The sequence below is a fragment of the Diabrotica undecimpunctata genome, chromosome 6 (assembly GCF_040954645.1).
Source record: "Diabrotica undecimpunctata isolate CICGRU chromosome 6, icDiaUnde3, whole genome shotgun sequence".
In the NCBI taxonomy this organism is placed as follows: Eukaryota; Metazoa; Arthropoda; class Insecta; order Coleoptera; family Chrysomelidae; genus Diabrotica; species Diabrotica undecimpunctata.
Genome location: NC_092808.1, coordinates 85,411,101 through 85,434,716, shown reverse-complemented (window position 1 = coordinate 85,434,716; position 23,616 = coordinate 85,411,101). Strand labels below are relative to the sequence as shown.

The 23,616-nt window shown below is 31.5% G+C and overlaps 1 protein-coding gene across 3 annotated transcripts in view; it reads right to left on the bottom strand.

The window, feature by feature from the left end:
- Positions 1-23,616, bottom strand: part of LOC140443526 (dual oxidase maturation factor 1-like) — a 297,352-nt gene that overhangs the window by 86,845 nt on the left and 186,891 nt on the right. For all 3 annotated transcript variants that reach the window (XM_072534840.1, XM_072534839.1, XM_072534841.1), the window contains exon 2: positions 5,639-5,813. In XM_072534840.1, coding sequence (XP_072390941.1) covers positions 5,639-5,803 — 165 coding nt within the window. In that variant the 5' untranslated portion in view covers positions 5,804-5,813. The remainder of the gene's footprint in view (positions 1-5,638; positions 5,814-23,616) is intronic.

The window sequence follows — 23,616 nt, the reverse complement described above, 5'->3', positions numbered from 1 at the left end:
GAAAGGCACTCTGTCGAAACAGCTGTAGTGATAAAATATTATAATAAATTTTGTGGAAGTTTTGAAAACAAAGTTTTTAGTGTTTTATTGTTTTATAAAATGAATTTCCATCAAGTCACAGTCGAATCCATCACTTAAATTAAATTGTTTTTTAGCTCTCCTGTAAATTTTCAATTTAGCGTAATCGTTATTTTACCATACGAGGGACGATATGTTGCCGAATAAATGTTTGTGTTGGATGTATTTGCGAGGAGGGAAATGATTGCCATAAATCATGAGATTTTATCATTGGTATCTTACTCGGATGTACTATTATTTATATAATTAAATTATCTATTTAACTATCTTTAATTGTATAAAAAATTATGCAAGGATCCTAGTTATGAAACTGTAAATTTGCGATTCTTTGTTAAAGTAGGATTGTAATTAAATACGTTATAATTATTAGATGGTATTGTAATTGATTTCATGATTATTTATCTGATTGAAAAAAGGCAGAAGTGAAAAATGAATGATTCTTCAAGGTGAAGCTTGTAATGTAATATTTTTATGCTTAAGGTATATTCGCCTTCACTATCTACTTTGTGAAAATTGTTATAAGAGGATCATAATATGGTAATTACCATGTTACTACTTTACACAAATTATCAAGAAATATAATTATTATTGTCAAGAAAAGTAATTTAAATTACAGAAAGTAATCGAATAGTAATATAAATTACTGTCTTTAACATATACTTACCATTAAATTTGACGTCTATTATACAAGAGTGAGGTTATTATTCCACGAAAGAACGAAGTGAATTTCAATTCAAAATAGACTCTCAAGACGAGTTTTGTATTATAGTTTTTTCACAAAGAATATATTTTTTTACAAAAACAGACCGAAAAACCAGTGTAAGAGATATAGTATTCATATTTTTTTTTACAAAAAAGAAAAAAAAATAAAAACAGGTCAAAATATTTGTGCAATTTAATTGCAATCTCTGTTACTAAAAATTTGTAGTAGTCCAGGATTTGACGGTAAAAATAATTGTATTGAACACCTCAGATTGTTTGTATATGCATTGATTTGCATAAAAATTTGTGAGTAATCTCAATACAATATATACCTTCCATTTCAAAATCTACACTATGCCAATATATGCCAATTATTTTTTACGGTGGAAACTACCCCTTATTCTCCATATTATATATAAGCTAAAAGTAAAGGTTATACCAGATAATTGTAATACTAAAATATATTGGACAAAGATTGTTTAATACTCTAAAATATTATTAACTAATTTTATTGTGCCGACCCTTTAAAAACCAACCCTTTATTATGACTAAAATAAAAAAAAAATTATTTTACTAATATTTTTAAATAATTTGATATTACAATGCAATATAATTAATATATTTATTATTATTGAACATCAATTAATTTTGTATTGTAAGTTTTCAATTCTTAGATTTAATATTGCAACCCTTAAAAGCCTCCGTTATTGCATAATCTTCATATTTTATGAATCTTATTATATTTGCATGAAACTTTGTAGTTAAACTTAATTTAACTTAAGCTACACCGGTTTTGACTACAGCAGGTAATGATATATTAACTTTCTGCTGTGATTTTGTATAATTTACCAGGCCTTACAACCACCCCCTGTTATGACATTACAAAAATGGTAAAAAATTATTCAATGGCAATTTAATTAATTTTTCTATTGCTAAAACATTTATATTAAAAAATGATTGTACATTAACTCCTCAAATTTTTTCATAAAAATATTTGCAAATACAAAATTTTAAATCATCGTGAGTACTGATGTCACTATCAATCTGTTCCTCGGCATGATCTATAATTGGAGCACTAATGTGACAATTTTCTCTCGAACATTCACAAGTTGGATTGCAAAAAAGCCCAACTTTTCGGTAGCTGCATGAAGCACCACACCCTTTTTTGCAATAACAAAAAATCACTTTTCTAAGTTCTTCTGGTGCAGTTTTTTGTTGCATTCTGATTGGTAGCAAAGATCCCTCATTAATTTACCACCCCCAATCAGCTGAACGAATATTTTTGTTGCCATGCTACACTTGTATTTGATAATAAATTCGAATAAGTTTTTCAATCTATTTATTTATTTAACAATATTGTATAGTACCTACTTCAGCGTTATTACTGTAAAATATCTCTTCTTCTTGCCTCAAATCAGGTCTTTTTTTAATTAATTCGTAATTTTTTTTAAGAATGCCGAAACTGTATCAGATCCAGTGAAAGAATGACAAGTAGCAATTAATTTTACGGTGTTTGGATAGCCAACTTCAAAACTTTTGGATAAATTCAATAGAGTATAAGTATAATAGAAGATAATATAACTTTCTTCTTCTATTTTAGCCGTGGAAGTTAAAATTACTATTACGTTAACATCTTCGCTACAATATTTTTGTTGCCGACTTGAATTGCTTGGTCATTTCGACTATTAGTTCGTTGGCTTCATCTTTTCGTTGGTGGCATTGGATTGATTTTTTTCTAATTCTTCTAGGAGGTATTTTATAAATCTGCTTTTATTCTTATAATCAGATAAAAATTTGTCTTGTCTCATAAATACAGGCATTTTTTTGGTAAATTAATACTATTTGAAGGTACATATTTGCGAACGTCACAAACTATTTTCTTTTCATTATTTTCATCATAATTATCGTATCAAAAATGACTGTTTTATTGTTTCACGACTGTTATATTGTAAATTTTCAATTATTATTTTCAAAAGTATACCTATATGTATATACCTATTAAAAATACATGTATTAAAATGTACATATATAGTGAGGAGCAATGACTAAATATGAATAAAAGTAAGACAAAAAAATTGATTTTTCATAGAACCATCAACAATAAAACAGAAACATAAGAACATTATTGGATATTAAAGTTTTATTTATTTAGGCACCAAAGTTAATAACAACTTAAGCTGTGAACAGAACATCAGATAACGTATACAGTTGGATAGAACAGTTATGTTCAACCTCACTAATACATGAAAGAATATATTTAATAAAAAATACGATCAATCTTGTTAGTTTAGTATTCACAATATTGAGCATGCCTGTGAAAGGTTAACTAGCTTTAAATATATGACATAGAACAAATTGTATAGTTTATTTTACGAAAAATGGTTGAGTGCTTAATGATTGCAATAAAACCCGACCGCAAGTACCCCAGCTTAGTCAACATTAGTTGAGCAGGTAAGTATTCAGGTAAAATTGAAGCTACTGTGGAGTGTCGTTATCTTGTTTGTATAATAAATTCCTGGTAATATCAAAATGATTAAAAAATCGTATAAAATTATAAAAACGATTAGAATACATTTTATTTCATAAAGTTGTAAACATTTTAACAGTGAGTTTCACTATCAATGGTTGATCTTTTAATGACCACAATAAATTTGTTGATCGTTAAGTATTTCCTGGAATAATTATACAGGTTCCCTCTATTCTGCATAATTTGTAAAAGTATATAAAACCGATGAGAAATTTTTAAATATACATTTTGTTTCATTTAGTTGAAAGTGTTACAAGTGTTACCAGTGTTATACCTATTTATACCTATAAAACAGCATTATGTGGCGTCCGTGGAAAAACATTGATGGTGCTTCTTCCAGAGTTCCAGCAAAGAAAAAGCATTTATCTGCTGACGCTAGAGAAATCGTAAAAACAATATATAGTTCTTTACTTACAAGAGGACTTACTGCTAATACTGCTGCCAGTGAAATATCTGATTTAACAAAAATACCTCTAACCACAGTGAAAAGAATTACATCAAATCCGATTAAGTCAAGAAGGAAGCGTAAGGATGCTGGTTCTACCAAATGTATTGACGAAAGTGATAAGGACTTAATAAGACGAAAAATTTACACAATGTATGAAGAGCAACGGATACCTACATTAGATGCTTTAAAACAACGGCTTACTAATGACGATACACAAATAAACTGTAGCCGCATTAGTCTTTGGAGGATTTTGTCTAAAATGGGCTTCACATATCGTACAATTGACAAAAGGCAAGTGCTTATGGAGTCCCATCGTTTACAAAAGTGGCGGTCTGAATATATACCTTCCATAAAAAAGTACCGTACAGAAGATCGACCAATAATTTATCTGGACGAGACATAGTTTGACACTCATGAAACACCATCCAAAGGATGGTCCGATTCTTTCAACAGGTGTCAAACAAAAGCTCCATCAAACACAGGGAAAATAATAACAATTTTACATGCAGGATCAGAAAGTGGTTGGGTCCCAAATGCCTTATGGCTTTTTGCAAAAAACATTAAAGACTCCTGCGTGGACTACCATGAGGATACAATGGCAGAACTTTTTGAGCAATGGTTTAAGAATTGTCTTATACCTAACCTTCCTCAAAATAGTGTGATAGTAATGGACAATGCAAGTTACCACAGTCGTCAATTACATAACACGTCTCCAAGTGCAAATAACACGAAAATTTAAATTCAAAACTACCTGTTAGAAAACGATATATATTTTGAAGAAAGTTATTTAAAAAATGAACTGTTAGAAGTGTTAAAATCATTTTCTATTAAAAAAGTATATGTTTGTGACGCATTGGCCGAGAAGATGGGACATACAGTGTTACGGCTTCCGCCCTACTATTGTTTATTTAATCCCATAGAGCATATGTGGCACCAACTAAAGTCAAATGTTAGGTCACAAAATGTTTCTCCGACTTTAAGTGGTAGTGTAGTCGAATTAATAAGGAAATGTGTTGATGATATCTCCCCAGAAAGTTGGAAAAATTTAGTACGCCATGTAATGAACGTAGAAAATTCATATGTTACTTTGAATCACATAATTAAACCAATTGTTATTAATCTTGAAGAGGATAGCGACAGCGAAACAGAATTAGGTATTTAGGAATTCATAAATATATTTTGGTTATTTTGGGATATCCGATTAGGAAAAGCAAAAACTTTTAAACACGCCAGTTGTTTGCTGACAGTCCTAAGCCTGTAAAAAGTGTGAAGGAAAGTACCTTTCTGAATTTAGATCCATATACTACAATTATTCACGTAAAACAAAAAACTACTTTCTTCATGTTAAAAATTGTTCAATTATCAAGTATATTCACTTGAACAACCTGAAAATACCATATGAAATAATTTAATAAATTTTTATAATCGTGTATTACACAGCTACCAATGAAATATATTAAATAACAAACTTTCTGAAGTGCGACCCTGTGTACTTTGGTAGTTTATTGAGAGACTCTTGTATACACAATAGGATCAACTCAGGTAACCATTAAGCATTCAACCATTTTTCGTGAAACAAACTATACCTTTTGGGTCTATCGTAGTTTAAGTATAAAATTTTAATTTCTCCTTGTTAAAATTTTGCTTTCATTTATGATATACTTATTTGTCCACTTTTAGCAATTAGTACACACTGCAAAACTACAAAGCAAGGTCATGGCTGAGCGGGTTTTATGGTTTGTTAGCGATAATATATAAAAGACTAATATCTTTTATTTTTGGAACTTAACTCGCTATTGATCTGCACTGATTAAAGTATTCCCAAAGTTATAGAAACAATTATTTGAAAATTTTAATTTTACTAATTTACAAAATTTATTTACCTCTTTCCTGATGCCAAAATAGATAATAAGGAAGGCCACATATAACGTAGAGAATACAGCTAAAAATGTGATAAACGTGACATCACCAGTCACTGAGGTTCTGTTGTTAAAGTTGTACAGGGTAGGGCCACCATCATTTCGAAATGCATCGAACCACCCCTTCATAGCCAGTTACCTGAAAAAAGACAAAATGTCATTTTTTATTACAGTGGCGTTGTTTGATTAGTAAATGAATTGCATATTTTAAAATTAACTTGAAGTGAATATGAAGGCAACAAAAATATGAAAGATGTTTCCAAAAAAATCTGAAATAGTGTTGAGGACGATCCTTCATTTTCTTTCAAGACTTTCATTATCCCATGCGTGTGTACATATTTGAGATCTATAAATATATCTTAAATATGTAAATACGCATGGAATAATGAACATAGGGTTCAATGGAATGATTTAAATATAGTCCTAAAAGAAACGGATGGTAAAAAGAGAAAACTCAAAAAAGCGGCTCTATTTATGTTAAATGAGACCAATTGTGTCGAAAATTCCTCAGCAGAATGTAGTAGGATCTACATAGGTTACCCATATTAAAAGAGGAAGGTAGTGAAAGGAAAATACCAGTATAAGTAAGTCAGTAACATATAGAGAATACAACATCATTTATGTTTTTTTAAATAACAAACATATAAAATCGGAATTTGGTGTTTATTGAGGGTAAACAAAATGCACGACCAACTACTTACCATGTCGGGATAGTATTATGAGGTTTTTTTCCTGGTTTTTCCTTCATAATTTACTAATCGAATCTTACAAGTAAAATCGTCCCAGGAACGCAACTCAACAATATTGGCAATATCATTTTAAAGTCGTCTTCTTTAAAATGTATAATGTATGTCTGAATTGTCAATATAAATTAGTCAGATAAAATTAAATAATTAGAAGAATTTTCCACCAAGTAACAAAAAAAATTTGTTTAATTTACTAATGTTTGTATTTTGAGAACGATTTCCGAAGTGGAAATTGAAACGTCAATAAACTTACTTTAACCTTTAATTGTGGCTTATTTCCATTTAAATAGTAGTTATTATTTTATATGGGATTGAACCACAATTTTAATTAAAACTCATTTGGAAAAGGTATATTTATTTAAAAGAACCCTTTCGTGCTACATCACATAACGTTTTCGAAATGAGTATTCCATCTTCAGTGTTGCTACTAGGTAAATATGTATGCTTTAAACATATTTACCAAGCCAATAATGGGTGGAATCTCTTTATAAGTGCTATTAAATTGGTTTTACATTACATCGTTGCTAATAGTTTTACAGGATGTTAAGTTTTAAACATTTTCACTTCATGACATAGTAAAACTCGCAACTGGGGTTACTTACTGACAGGAGAATTAAATATATATATATATATATAGATCTTTTAAAGTGTCTTTATAGAATTTTTCCATGTCTCTGCAATGCTCTCTAAGTCGGTTTTGACTTCTTCATTATGGTCATAAAAGGCTTGAAGTTGTGCCATTAACAGTGGAGCCAAAAGTAACTTTTTTTAAATAGTTCATGGCTATCATGATAGTTCGCAGTTGATCCAAATTTTAACACATGTTATTTATGTGGTTGTTTTTATCTCTGGTGCACATATATTTTATTTTCCTATTCAGTTGCGCTATTTCTTAAGTGTTGATTCCTGTTTTTGTGGTATATTGTAGCAAAACTCTTCTATTTTCACTAATTCTCCTCTGAATGTTTCTAACTTGATATTCCATTCCACGTTTTAATTATGTCTTCTCATATTTGTGGTTTTTCTTTGTTTATCAGTTTCATTTGAATTCTTTTTTGGGGTTGCAAAATTTACATTATCAACAAAATTCAGCTTGTTTGGATGAATTATAGAGGTTTAGTAGCATTTTCGTTTTTTACGACTGGACTATAGAACCCAATCCCCTAGAAGTATAATTTTACTATGATAAATTTATTTTATCAATTTAATAGACATGAAAGTGGTTCAGTTGTTTAAGTGAAATCAAAGAAATGTAGATTAATTATTATGATCCTTATTTAACCGATTTTTATCTCTAATAAATTAAAGTAAAAAACTAGCTTTTATGTTTTTTTTGTTACTAACATCATTTAAATTTGCATCAGAGATTATTTTGTAATAATTTAAGAATGTAGAATTATTACCGAGATTGAAAACGTCGGAAACAGAGCATTTCAAATTACTATTAAACAGTGTAGTAGTATTTATTTACGTAGTTGTGTAGATTTTTTATGATGTTTCAAAATTCACCTGTAAAAACATATGGCTAGGTGCTTTGTTGTTATGTTATAAGCAAAACGGAATTTATATTTTAAACTTAACAGATTAAATACTACATAGTTTTCTTCTTGGATATGTATATATATATATATATATATATACATATATATATATATATATATATATATATATATATATGTATATATATATATATATATATATATATATTATTATTATTATATATAATAATATATAATAATTAATATATAATATTAATATATAATTATACGTTCCATCAATTACATATTATAGATCAATTCACCATGTTCCTGATTCTTTCTCAATTCTTTCCTATTAATTCCATCTTTCCACTTTATAATATGGATAATACTGTCATAATAATTGTTTATTTTAACTTATTCGCTAAAAATTGTACAATGGGAATTCACCCTATAAGATATTGCGGTTACTATAACTCCTAAATAAATTAAAATCAAATCAAATCATATATATATATATATATATATATATATATATATATATATATATATATATATATATATATATATATATATATATATATATATTGTTATGATGTGTTTTTTGTTTGAATGATGAGCAATGAGTATATTTAATAATATAATATATAGGGTTTTTATCGCGGTTCTCAAAGAATTAGTTTGTAAGTACTTTTTTTAAATTATCTTTATTATAACTATTATGAAATACACATATATATCTAACCTAGTCAATGTAAATTTAAAATAAACTATCTTTAAACTGATATTCTTATAAAACTAATTAAATTCTATAGACAATCTAAAATTTAAACAAACTATCTTCAAAATTGAAATTGTTATGACACTAACTAAATTATATTAACAAAATTTTGTACCTTTCTTTCACTGAATGCCTAAATGAACTATTTTCCACTAAGTATATAGATTCTAATCACCACTGAATGTCTTCGTACTTCAGTTATCCTTGTTTTTTTTGAAATTACTTTTTTCAATTATCAGCTTCTACCAATTTAAGATATATTTTTCTTCACCAGCATCTATACACCACCAACCAAACCAGCAAACAGCATTTATATTTATTCTTCTTTTCAATATACCAATATCCAATTATTATAAGTTGATTTATACTAATCTCCAACCATAATATAATTTAATTTCTTCCAATATACCTTTTTTATCTTCAATAATTATTTGTGTATAATTATAAATGTGCATTAAATTATATGCATAATTTTTAATCTTCATTTAACTCACTATATTAAACTATTGGACTATTTGTACTTGATTCACTGACTCTAACTAACTTTCATAATAAACTGCTTGACTTCTGACTAAAAAAACTTAAAAACTTCCAAAAACTGCCATCTTGAATCCAAATCACGGGTATTTATATGTTTTTGGATTTCTAGAACCATCTGGTAAGATATCATGTTCTATTCAGTTCTATTTAATACATGTCTGAATTTTCTGGAACAAACCATTTCGCAAACATGGCCATCTCCGGAGATCCAGAGAATTCCATTCTTTTCTATTAATAATTTTGTTTACATTTAGGCTTTTCAGATCAGAATATATAATTAAATTAGTAACTTAACATTCTAATTTAATAAAATACACATTTCAAACAATATATTATTATAACCCACTTTATATTCGTAAATATTCTTAAACGTCACTTCAGAGTATAAATATCTGTCAATCTCCGAGAGTATTTTTGGTTGCCTAAGCACATGGCTCACTTATATATATTTACAATATTAAAATACAACTTTTTACAATTATTATATGCTAATTTATTAAAAATGCCCTCACATAAATATATTTTTATTAAATTCTCTAGTATATAACTTATTTAAAACAATCAAATATCTAATATTATGTAGTATATAACTTATAAATTATTTTCTATAAACCCTAATCGTCACAATACCCCAAAATAATATTTAAAATAAATAATTTACTTATTATTTTTTTAAATATTAATTTTCTCATACCTTATTAAATTTAATAAATCAAAATTTTTTTTTTTTTTTATTATTTAAAATGTGTTAAATACATCCCTGTTCGCTGTCTATGTCAAAGCAGAGAACAACGGAGCACAGTTCGGCTATTCTATGGTCAAACTGTCATGTCAAATGGAGCAATGGATAATGGAGGCTATCAGAAAATAAACATATAATCTAATCATCTATTATTGTGTTATGTTTATTTATAAACAAAATCTAGGAATTATTTCCATTCAAAATAACTTTCATCAATATAAATTGGTAAGGTTTTTCACTTTATTATATTAGAAAGACATTTTTATAGCAATTATAGTATCAATTTTGTGTCTAACCCCAAATTATGATTTTTAGGGTACAAATTAATTTCCATATATACAAAATTCAACAAGTATGATGTCAAATTGATTCAAAATAATGAAATCTACCATCTACCATTTAACAAATCAAGTCTATTGAATAAAATGGATATATCAGTAAGTTATTAGTGTTATTATATTTGTGTTAAAGGTATAGAAATCATTATTCAATCTCTTCATGATATTGAAAAATATCGTTGATATGAAATATGCCTCTTAGTCTGTTCTCTGCATCTATTAACACATAACTATTATTTAGTCCATTCTGATTTTCAATTGTATATGGACCTTCAAACATTGGTTGTAATTTCTTACAACGGTTTTCTTTAACATTACTTTTTCTAAGTGAACGAATTAACACTAGGTCTCCTTTTTTAAATGTGATTGGTTTTTTTTTATTTCGATTTTGTCTTCTGATATATTTTTCAGCTTTCCTCCTAATTCGGTTATTCACTTTCTGCATTACTTGTTCTAACATATCCTGATTATATTCACTAATCCACTTTCTGTTTCCTATATGGCCAAACATTAAATATTCTGGTACTTCCTCTGTATTCAAATTATGTGTATTATTTAAAAAATACTCTACTTGTGGTATATGTTGCTGCCAAGTTTCGTGTTGATTTTGGCACAGTATCCTTAAATATTTTATAACTTCTTTAATATATCTTTCTGCAGGATTTGCCTGAGGATGTCTGATACTTGTAAAATGAATGTTGATTCCCTTTTTCTCACAAAATGTCCGAAATTTTTGGTTGTTAAAATATGTAGCATTATCTATTATGCAATTTCTAAATGGTCCTATTTCTTCGAAAAATTGATTAATATATAATTTTAATGTTTTAACATTTGTTCTAGAGCAGGGATATAGTTTAATAAATTTTGTATATAAATCAACTATCACTAGTATATGCTTTTTTCCTGTTGGACTGAGAACTAAATTTGAAATAAAATCCATGGAAACTGTATTTAATTTTTCATATACAACATTAGATTTATATGTGTTCTGGTTTTTGAAATTCTTTTCTTTGTTTAGTTGACATATTGGGCATTGGGTAGTAATTTCTTTTGCTATACTTATGTCATTCTTTGCAAAATAATTATCCCTAAATAGCATCCATAGCTTTCTTGAACCAATATGCATATAACTGTTATGTAAATTTTTCAATATTTTCTTTGCTAAAGTTCTAGTTATTACATATACTTCTATGCCATTTATTATTTTATAATATACCCCATCTTTCCTAAGGACTTTTTGTTTTTCACTCAAATTGATCTGATCTCTTATAATTTCTTCTTTAGAATATAATCCAGTACTTTCTGTAGTATATTATAATAGAGAAAAGAAGAGGAAGTCATAACAAATGTCAATGTCAATTGTACATAAATATTTGGACCGTTAGTTAAAAATATAAGTAATTTAAACCATGCCTAATCCTTTATATTCTTCCCTCACATCACACTAATTTGGCGACGAGGATGGGATGGTAAAGTGATTGTGTATATTTTAAGGATTTCGTTTATGTACATATTTTTAGTGTAGACATTGCTAAAAATGCCAAAGAATGGAAGCGATATCCAGGCCGGGGAGCCATGTGGATTACGATCACAGCCCATAACAGTTGTACATGCAGGGAATATATCTTCATTAGCAACGTTTAGAATTGGTGATGATTTTGAAATATTTGAAGAAAGGTTAGAACAATATTTATTGGCTAATTTAGTAGAAGAAGGAAGAAAAGTTGCTGTATTATTAACATTACTCAGTGAAGACATTTACAAAGTGTTGAAAAACCTATGTGCACCTAGCAAACCAAAAGAGAAATCATTTGATGATATTATGGCACTATTAAAAAGCCAATTTAAACCTCGCATTGCAATTTATAGAAGAAGAATAAAATTTGAAACATTGAGACAGGAAGACGAAACTATAAATGAATGGTATATTAAAGTCAAAAATATGGCAACTCAATGTGAATTTGGTGATAAGTTAATGTATAGAGTACAAGAGAAATTCGTAGTTGGAATAAAACCAGGCCCAATATTAGACCGTTTATGTGAAGAAGATCCTCATAGGACTTTAAAAGATCTTTTAGAAATAGCACTGGCAAAAGAAGCAGCTTTGAGGGAATCCAGAGGAGTGGACATAAATTATTCAGAAGCCAAAAGGGAAGGTGGTAAGAAAATTCAAGCAAGACAACCAGGTTCATCAAATCAAACTAAGACTGGTAGGATATTTGTAAGTAATAAAAGAGATAATTTGTGTTTTTATTGTAATAAACCAGATCATGATTTTAAAATGTGTAAGTTTAGAAAATTTATTTGTAATAAATGTAAAAAAGTAGGGCATATTGCAGCAGCATGTAAAGTTAGGGGAAACAATTTTATAGAAATGGATAATAATGTAGATGCTGAGGACAATACCTCAGAGGTAGATGGTATGGTGGAGATGCTGCAGATGGATGTTTATAATGTTGAGGCTTATATTAAACCAATGTCAATAACCGTTTTAATAAATCAGCAACCTATTGTTATGGAAATAGATACAGGAGCTGGTGTTTCTTGCATTCCTTTTAGTATGTATAATCAATGTTTTTCAATGGTAGAGTTAAAGCCAAGTTTGATTAAATTAAAGTATTATGATGGACCAGTGGTAATACCAAAAGGTAAAATTGAGGTACAAAGCAAAATAGGTGATAGAGTTGAAAATGTTTCATTGACAGTAGTGGAGGGAGCTACTAAGGCACTGTTAGGCAGAGATATCTTTATAAAATTTAACTTATCCATAAAAGGAACAAAAGTCTATATTGGAAATCATGAATTAGGTTTTAGTAAGTGTACCCAGATTAATGAAATAAGTATAAATGAAATTGACTTTAAATCACAATTAAATGTTTTATTAAGAAAATATGAGAAAATTTTTGATGATGAATTAGGTAAATATATAGGTGAGCAAGTTCATTTAGAGATGGAAAAAGATGTTAGGCCAATTTTTCAAAAACCACATCAAATTCCTTTTGCATTTAGAGAGAAAGTAAAGGCAGAGTTGCTTAAGTTAGAGAAAGAGGGGGTAATAGAGAAAGTAGAAAATGCTTTGTGGGGTACACCATTGGTACCTGTACTCAAACCTAATGGTAATGAAGTAAGGGTATGTGCTAATTATAAAGTAACAATTAACAAATATTTAAAAGACTCGAATTATCCACTTCCTTTAATAGAAGATATTTTTGCTGCTTTGAAAGGTGGGGAAAAGTTCACTAAACTAGATTTTAAAAACGCATATAATCAGTTAGAAGTAGATCCTGAAACATCACATTTACTATCTTGGAGTACACCTTATGGAATTTTTAGAGTTAAAAGACTCCCATATGGAACAAAACCAGCTTGTTCTATTTTTCAGTGTATAGTGGAGAAAGTTTTGCAGGGTTGTAAGGGCACAGTCAATTATTTAGATGATGTAGTAGTTACAGGGAAAGATAATAAAGAACATTTAGAGAACTTGGCTGAGGTTCTTAAGAGACTTTTAAAAGCAGGATTTAGGTTAAATTTGAGTAAATGTGAATTTGTTAAAGATTGTATTTTTTATTTAGGACATAAAATTTCAAATAGGGGGCTGGAAACGGATAATAAAAAAGTAGAAGCAATTGTGAAACTGCCAAAACCAAAGAATTTGATGGAGTTAAGATCATTTCTTGGTATGATAAATTATTATTCTAAATTTATTCCAAATTTGGCAGATAGGGTGAATCCATTATATAAACTTCTAGAAAAAAATAGCAAATATGTATGGACAGATAATTGTCAAAATTCATTTGATGCTATTAAGAAGGAGATAACTTCGAGTCATGTGTTAATGCATTTTGATCAAAATAAACCTATTAGACTAGTTTGTGATAGTTCAGAATATGGGTTAGGTGCTGCATTATTGCATGTATTGCCAGATGGATCACAACGACCAGTCTGCTTTATATCAAGGGTCTTAAATAAGGCAGAGAGAAATTATGCTATGGTTCATAAAGAAGCCTTAGCAATTGTTTGGGCAGTACAGAAGCTTTATCATTACTTAGCAGGTAGAAAGTTTGAAATTTTGAGTGATCATAAGCCCCTGCAGGCACTTTTTGGTGAGTTTAAAAGTCTCCCGAAAATGGCCTCAGCAAGGTTACAGCGTTGGGCATTGTTTCTGTCAGGATTTGATTATGTTTTTAAATGTATTAAAGGAGCTGATAATGTGCAGGCAGATGCTTTGAGTCGACTTCCTCTAGAGAAAACAGTAAGCGAAAAAGAGGAAGATGTTGATTATCTACATTTTATAGAAGGGTTGACTCCCATTGATACCCTCAAGGTAAAGGTAGAAACCAGGACAGATCCGGTGTTAGGTCGTTTGTTTAACCATATTAGGTATGGATTCCCAGAGACAGTAGATGAAATAATGAAACCATTTTTAAATAGAAAAGAAGAACTATCTGTGGAAAAGGGGGTGATTATGTGGGGATTTCGAGTAGTAGTGCCAACAAAGTTAAGAAAACAATTGCTGTTAGAGTTGCACAGTACACATGAAGGAATTTCCAAGATGAAAGCAAATGCACGAGCTTATTTTTGGTGGCCAAGTTTAGATACAGACATTGAATCTTATGTAAATAATTGTAAAATTTGTTTAGGGTTTAGAGCAGAACCAAGTAAAGCTAAGTTAATATCATGTGAAAAGGGAACATGTATGTTTGAGAGGGTGCATGCTGATTTTCTGGGTCCCATAAGAAATAAAATGATTTTGATAATCATTGATACTTTTACCAAATGGCCAGAAGCATTTATTATGAATAATTTGACCGCTGGGGAGACTATTGAAAAATTTAGAGATTGTTTTGCTCGGTTTGGTTTACCTAAAGTAGTTGTTACAGATAATGGCCCTCAATTTTCATCAGGTGAATTTTCAAAATTTTTACATAATAATGGTATTAAACACTCTACATCACCACCATATCATCCAGCAACAAATGGTTTTGCAGAGAATTTTGTAAAGACATTTAAAACCGCTGCTTTGAAAGGATTGAGGGATGATTACAACTGTAATAATTCTTTACAAACTATAATCAGTAAGTTATTGTTTCATTATAGAAATTCAGTACACTGTACTACAGGTGTATCACCCTCCAGTCTTGTATTTAAACATAAAGTTAAAACCCGATTAGATTTGTTATGGACATGTAGTGAGAATCAGAGTTCTAAATTAATTGATAATAAATTAAATAGTAATGGACGAATTGAAACTTTTCAAGTGGGGGATAAAGTCCTTTGTAGAGATTATCGCTATCCTAATCGTAAAACATGGGCAAAAGCAATAATAGATGAACTTTTAGGTGACAGGATATATTTGTGTAAGTTAACACAGGAAGGTTTAATTTGGAAAAGACATTTGGACCAGATTTTGCGAGATAAAGGATCTGATTCTAACTACGATAGTCTTAATGAAACCATTGTAACTGATATAACTAATAATAATAATACAATTAGTAACAGTGTTGGACCCCTCTCAGCTCTAAGAGAAGGGGAAGTGTTAAAACAAAGTGATATTGAAGCAAGAAATTTTGAAGAGTCTGGTAATGAAGTAGCAAGTGAAGCAGTGGTTAGTGAGGTTAATGAGAAACCAGAGACCAAAGAAAGTGTGACAGCAGTTCCAAGTAGGCCAAAAAGAAATGTAAAACCACCTGTGCGTTTAAACTTATAGTGGGGAGGTATTGTAGTATATTATAATAGAGAAAAGAAGAGGAAGTCATAACAAATGTCAATGTCAATTGTACATAAATATTTGGACCGTTAGTTAAAAATATAAGTAATTTAAACCATGCCTAATCCTTTATATTCTTCCCTCACATCACACTACTTTCTACTAATTGATTTAATCCAATTTTTATTGTTCGCTGCCCTTTTTGTGGTGTATTTTCTAACCTTGATAAAGCATCTGCCACTATATTGGATTTTCCAGAAATGTATTTGATTTCAAAGCAGTATTCACTAAGTATTAGACTCCACCGATGTATTCTACTGTTTCCATATTTGTTATTTAATATAGACGTTAAAGCTTGGTGATCTGTTTCTATTGTAAATTCATTACCCAACAAATAAAATCTTAATTTTGTGACACAGTGTATTATACTTGCTAGTTCTAATTCTGAAACTGAGTAACCCTTTTCATGTGGCTTTGTAATTCTTGAAATGAATTGTATTGGGTATTCGACCCCATCATGTATTTGTAATAATACCCCTGATAATCTCTCTATTGATGCATCTGTTCTTAGTATGAATGGCTGTGTATAGTCAGGATAGTATATTTTCAAATTTGACAGAAAAATGTTTTTAATTTCTTGGAATGCTAGTTCTCTTCTCTGATCCCATCTCCATTTTACACCTTTTCTCAGTAGTTCAAGTAATGGAATTTCTTTTATACTTAGATCTGGTATCATCATTTTATAATAATTAATTATTCCAATAAATCCTCTTAAAGTTCTTAAATTGTGTGGTGTTTTATATTCCTGAATGACTTGTGTCCGTTCTGGATCCATTTCGATTCCCTTAGTGTTAAGTTTATAACCTAGATATATGACTTCTTTTTGAAAAAATGTACATTTTTCTTGATTTATTTTTAGTCCAACTTTGTCTAATCTATTTATTATAATTTTTAGGTGTTTCTCGTGATCTTCAGCCGTTTTAGAAAAAATTAATATATCATCAATGTAGTGAATTACAAAATGTTCATATTGATCCAAAATATCATGAAGACATCTACATAGAGCACTGCAAGATGATTGAAGTCCAAATGGTACTACTTTGAATTGATATACTACTCCATCTATCTGAAATCCTGTATACTGTCTACTTTTTCTTTCTAGAGGTATTAACCAATGTTACAGGTTGAATATTTCCTTTGTTTATTTTCCTTATGTGGTCAATGAAACTAGAAATAAAATAGACAATAAATTGGCTTTGAATTTATTTTATAAAAACTTACTTAGTTATAGTTAATTTAGGTTATTGCTTAATAATAATTAATTTTTCTTCTGGTAGTATCTTCATGTATCTTTCAAATTGTTCTTGTTTAGGTTATTGTTTTCTTATCAAATGTTTTCTTTATCAAAACTGTCACCTGTTAGGTTAATGGCATGGTATGCTTATCTTGAGTGACATGACATTTAACCTCTTCTTACAGGTTGTTTGACATCAACTTCTAAAGGTCAATTTATTGGTTCATGGAACTAAAAGTTGTACTTTGAAGTGTTGGTCCTAATAGGTTGGAGACAGGAGATCTTGTCATCAGTTCGTTCAAAAGTTGGAATTGTGGGTTTTTTTTGAGTTGTTTTTTTTTAGGAAAAAAGTTGAGATTTTTGGATTCACATGTGCCAAGGGTACTGAATATACAGGAAATTTCTGGATTTTAAACTCAATTTCACCTCAACAGGATCAGGAATCAATTCTATTTGTAAAATAGGCGCTTATAGCGGATTAAATTCTTGATTGAGATATATTACATTAAGGTCACCTTACATCAACGGTAAGTCCTATCTAAGACCTATTATTCCATCAATCACAACTTAAACACTTTCTAAGACTATTCTTTTACTTTCAGACCTTATACTTTTATTTTATATTCGTCTCCTCCTTCAAAACTTCCATTTGGTGTTTACTTTTTATTGGCTTCCATACAAGCTGTTCGTCGTTTGGATCTACAACTTCAAGAAGCTGATTGTAGGGTTATTGGATATATAGAAGACCAAGCTATAGACCCTAAGAAGGAAAGTAAACAATAAACTTGGTGAGAATTAACCATTTTACCTTCCCTACAACCATCTTGTCTACCTCATCATATTTGGGATGATACTAGTCACATATTCAAATAGTTTATCTGTGGTTACATACAACTGATGTATTTATAATAACCTTCTCTTCCACCAGACGTTTAGATAATTGAAACTATTGATATCTGAAATAAAAGTAACCTTAAATTATATTTAGTAGTTTAAAGTATAATTAGATTAAGTTAGATCGCAAGTAAAGTTAGATATTTAGTTACTAATTAGGGGTATAGATTACAAGGTTTATTTAATTTAGTTAAGTTAGTGTTAGAAACTTAGTAGGAATAAATTACAACAAAATACAAACGGTGTGATATAATATTAAGTTAGAAACTTACCGTTGATAAAGTAGTGTACACCTAAGGTATATATATATACGCTGGGGTTATTCAAATCATTGTAATAATCCATATTATTTGCTCTAAACATTCTTACAATAATTAACTTCAATATTAAATAAAAATTTAAACTATAAACATAAAGTGTAGTTCTTGACAGGTGACAACCATAGATAGGTGACAACAACACCTCCGCTGGGTTATAGCTAATGGTCCGATACGCGGCATTATTCGATAAAATTGGGCCATAACACTTTACCCACCCCACTCTCCGGGTATATATTGGATTTAAACAAAATCTTAAAGAGCTGGTCCGACTATACTACCTTTAATTTATAAAAATAGAATATTTATTTTTGTAACAGTGGCGCCCTACGTGGTTTAAAGGCTTTTCTATTATTATATTTTTGTGGTTTACATTTTGTAGTTAGAAAACGGAAGGTTATTATAAATAAATAAATAAATAAAATAATAATACTAGTGCTATATTGTACTTAAACCTACCTACACCTTAATCTATAATAAACATATATACAAAACATCAACACAACAAAATTATCATATTTATTTATATACAACTTTCTAATTAAATCTTTATATTATTTATAAAAAAAATTTTTTTGTAACAAAAAAAAAAAATTTCACATTTTAGGAGTGACTTTCTTTTAAATTTCTTTTCTTCCTGGAAGGAGGGGAAATTGTGTGTTTACATGACTATATTTTTGTGTATACTCTTTCATTTGTTATATAATTTTTTTGCGAACTTTAAATTATTATAGAAATAGACACTTTATTCGGTATTTAGATAGTACCATTCTTTTTGTTGTTAGTTGTAAGTTCGAAAAACTGTTTTATATTTTCATTGAATGTATTAAGAATTGGATATTTAATATTAATTATCATGGAAGTAAACAGATTAAAGAATGAGGAATTAACATATGAACTACGGATCAGAGGCATACCGGTTGGCGCTGCAGTAGAAGAAAAGCGAGCAAAATTACGACAGGTACTTCGATCTGAAAAGGAAACAGGAAATCAAGAAATAGCTACATCTTGCATTTCATTGACTTTCGCTGAAGAATATGCAGTTTGTCGAGATAAAGTAGAAGAGTTAGCTGAAATGATAAATGAAATTGATCCAGATAACTATGAAAATGATTTTCGTAGAATATGTGCACGATTGATACACTTATCTCATCGATTGGAAAGGTTTAAAGGCGATAACCGTGAAGATGAGCAAGAACGATGCAAACTTTCTACGCAATGTAACCAATTATTTACCAACTTAAATATGGCATATGAAATGATTAGCCCAATGCGAAGAAACCGTGGTGATGTAACACGAGAGATAAACCGATATCTACTCTCACGTGAGGATCCGGCTGCCGCTATCGGAACAGAACCAAATGGTCAACGGAATCCAGTGGTTGGTAGGGAAACCGAAGAATCCCTTCTGGATACCTTGAACCCCCCAGGTTTACCCAATATCTCAAGAAGCCTAAACATCATAGGAGACATTGTAGACCACCCGGAGGACAATTTAAACCACCCTCCTCCATATACGAGCAAATTCTTGACTAGGCAATCTAGTTCGTACCTGGATTCAGCCCGAGCACCTTTTCCACGAGGACTAAATAAAACACACGAGGAGCTTCCTAGTTCATCCAATTCCAAAGTTCACTTCACTTCTGATATTTCACGGATAGTGGCTATTGATGAAATGGAATATCCCCGTAATATGACAACGCTAGAAGAACCTAATTGTTCCCGTAGATTTGTGGATACCGCAGGATCCCTTGCCCCGCAGTTTGGTAACCTTCGTCTGGGACCTAATACTACTTCTATACCTGGTTACGGAGAGGGGACATATTCTTCAAATGCACTCGTTTATCGATGGAATCTCAGATTCAACGGGCGTTCTAGCGTTAACGAATTTTTGGAACGAGTTGAAGAACTCCGGCTCTCACGTGGCATAAGTAAAGCCCAACTTCTTCTATCTGCCCCGGAACTCTTCGAAAAAGAGGCGTTGTATTGGTTCAGGACAGGAAATTTTCATTCTTGGGATGACCTAGTGACTCAGTTACGGGATGCGTTTAGACCATATGACTACGAGTACAGTTTATAGGACGAAATTCGCCGTAGGACTCAAGGTAGCCAAGAGAAAGTTCTGACTTACATAACCGCAGTGGAGAACTTATTTCGCCGATTAGACCATCAGCCATCCGAAGAGTACCGAGTAAACATCTTACGAAGAAACCTTTTACCATATATCCAGAGTCAATTAGCCCTCCATCAGGTTAGGACAGTTCAGGAGTTAATACGGTTATGTAGAGCCGTTGAGGAGACAGAAGAAAGAGTGAAGAATTTCACCCCACCTTCTACCTCCTATAGAAACTTACTTGAACCGGAACTGGCATACCATCGTCCATCTCAACCACCACACATCTCCGCGATACGGACCTCCTTAGGAAGCACTGGCCAACAAGGAAACTTTTCCGACCACACTGATAGTAGGACCAGTACTTTAGGAGACCCTCCTACCTCTTCTTCTACTTCTCACTCCACCACTACTAGCCGACAACCACAGTGTTGGAACTGTCACAAAGATACGCATAAATTCCGAAATTGTCCTGATCCGCGTAAAAAATTCTGCTTTAAGTGTGGTTATGCCGGAGTAATGGTAAAGAATTGTCCTACCTGCACAAAAAACTTCCGGGCCGGTCCACAGTAAGTCGGTCGGGATCAGCTATTGAAAATCCGACTTCCAAAATTTCTTCTATGTCCGTACTACTAGATTTTGTATTAGCTCATGCAAAGCATGACACTCGACCTTATTTGTCCATCACGATTTTAGGTAATCAATTTTTAGCTTTGTTGGACAGTGGATGTTCTAAGACAGTTATCGGTAGTCTTGGTTGGGAACGACTCAAAAGAGTGTGTACACTGAAACCTTCGGGACAACCTAGGGAATGTACTGTCGCCAACGGTGTAAGGTGTCCTATTCTTGGTTCCATCACTATACCCATCCAACTACAAGATAGGGTGAAAATTATGGAAGTAATGGTGGTACCTAGCCTTCCACACACCGCTATCCTGGGCATAGATTTTTGGATTTCCATGAACATCGTTCCTGACTTATACTCCGGACAATGGTCTTTTCGGACAGACAATGATTTACCACTAAATCACACAATGGCCATCCATTCCGTCGAGCGTCTATCTACGACACAAAAGATGCATTTGGACGAATTGATCGAGACCACTTTCCGTGCAATGGGTAGTAAAATAGGATGTACTGATTTAGTCGAACATGAGATAAGAACCACTGCTCAACCTATAAAACAAAGACATTACCCTCTTTCACCGGCTTTGCAAAAACATGTGAATACTGAACTAGATAAGATGTTAAAAGAAGACATAATAGAACCATCGACTTCCCCTTGGGCTTCTCCTATTGTTTTGGTCAGAAAACCTGATGGATCCTACCGATTTTGTGTCAATTACAAAAAACTTAACGAAGTTAGTGAGAAGGACGCATATCCTATACCTTTTGTCTCATCCACCCTGGACAAATTACGGGATGCAAGATATCTTTCGACACTAGATATCAAGTCAGCTTATTGGCAGATAAAAGTGGCTAAGGCTAGCAGACCTTTAACGGCTTTTGTTGTCCCCACGCGAGGACTATTTCAATTTAAGAGAATGCCTTTTGGGCTACATTCAGCCCCCGCGACTTGGCAACGATTTATTGATCGTGTCATAGGGTATGAACTGGAACAATTCGTATTCGTATATCTAGACGACATCATCATTTGTACTCCAACCTTTGAACAACACCTGGATGTACTGGCTAAAGTTTTTCGGAAACTTAAAGATGCGGGTTTGACGCTCAATCGAGAGAAATGCCATTTTTGTAAACCGGAACTTAAATATTTGGGATATGTAGGTAATGAATCTGGTTTACTTGTGGACCCAGAAAAGGTTGAAGCAATTGTTGGCATCCCAAACCCCCAAACCACCTCAGAGGTTCGTAGAGTTATTGGACTGGCATCCTGGTATCGCCGCTTTATACCGAATTTCGCCACCCTTATCGCCCCGTTGACAGCGTTACTTCATAAAAATGTTAAATTTTGTTGGGACGATTCATGCACGGCTGCCTTACAGAAAATCAAAGAACATCTGATATCAGCTCCAATACTTACCTGTCCTAATTTCGATCTGCCCTTTATAATCCAAGCAGATGCGAGTGATTATGGTATCGGAGCAACATTATCTCAGAAATTCGAGGACGGAGAGAAAGTAATCGCCTACCTAAGCCGATCTCTTAGTAAGGCAGAACGTAGGTATACAACCACCGAAAAGGAATGCCTAGCGGTATTGCATGCCGTAGAGAAATTCAGACCCTATGTGGAAGGAACGCGATTTCAGGTAATTACCGATCATTACAGCCTCAAATGGCTGTACAACTTTAAGGACTAGGCCGGTCGTGTAGCCAGATGGGCAGTACGTCTACAACAGTATGATTTTGAGATTATACATCGGAAAGGAGCAGAACATGTAGTACCAGACTCTCTTTCCCGATCAGTTCCTTGCGTCGAAACCATACAAACCACTCCGTTTAATCCTCCGATAAAAGATTCTTGGTACATCCGTCAACTAGGAAAAATAAAGAAGACTCCAGATAAATATCCCGATTGGAGAATTGAGAATGAACAACTTTATAAACTAGCCAAGGTTCCGTATCCGAACCTCATCAGCCGAATTCAAGAATGGAAATTAGTAATTCCCAAAGAAAATCGCACTTCTCTCATTCATGATCATCATGCACCCGTCACTTGTGGACATCAGGGTGTATATAAAACCTTGGGTAGGATAAATCAAAAATATTATTGGCCAAAAATGAAAGCAGATATTGCCCGTTATATTCGTCGCTGTGAAACTTGCCTCAAAACTAAACCCGAACAGAAAGCACCACGAGGGTTGATGCTAAGTATGACTCCGACTACCTCACGTCCATGGCAAATTTTAAGCTTAGATCTAGTTGGACCTCTTCCCCGTTCGTCGGCAGGATACACCTTCATATTCACGGTCTGTGATGTATTTAGCAAATTTGTTTTGTTCTTTCCTCTTCGAAACGCCACCTCTTCAAA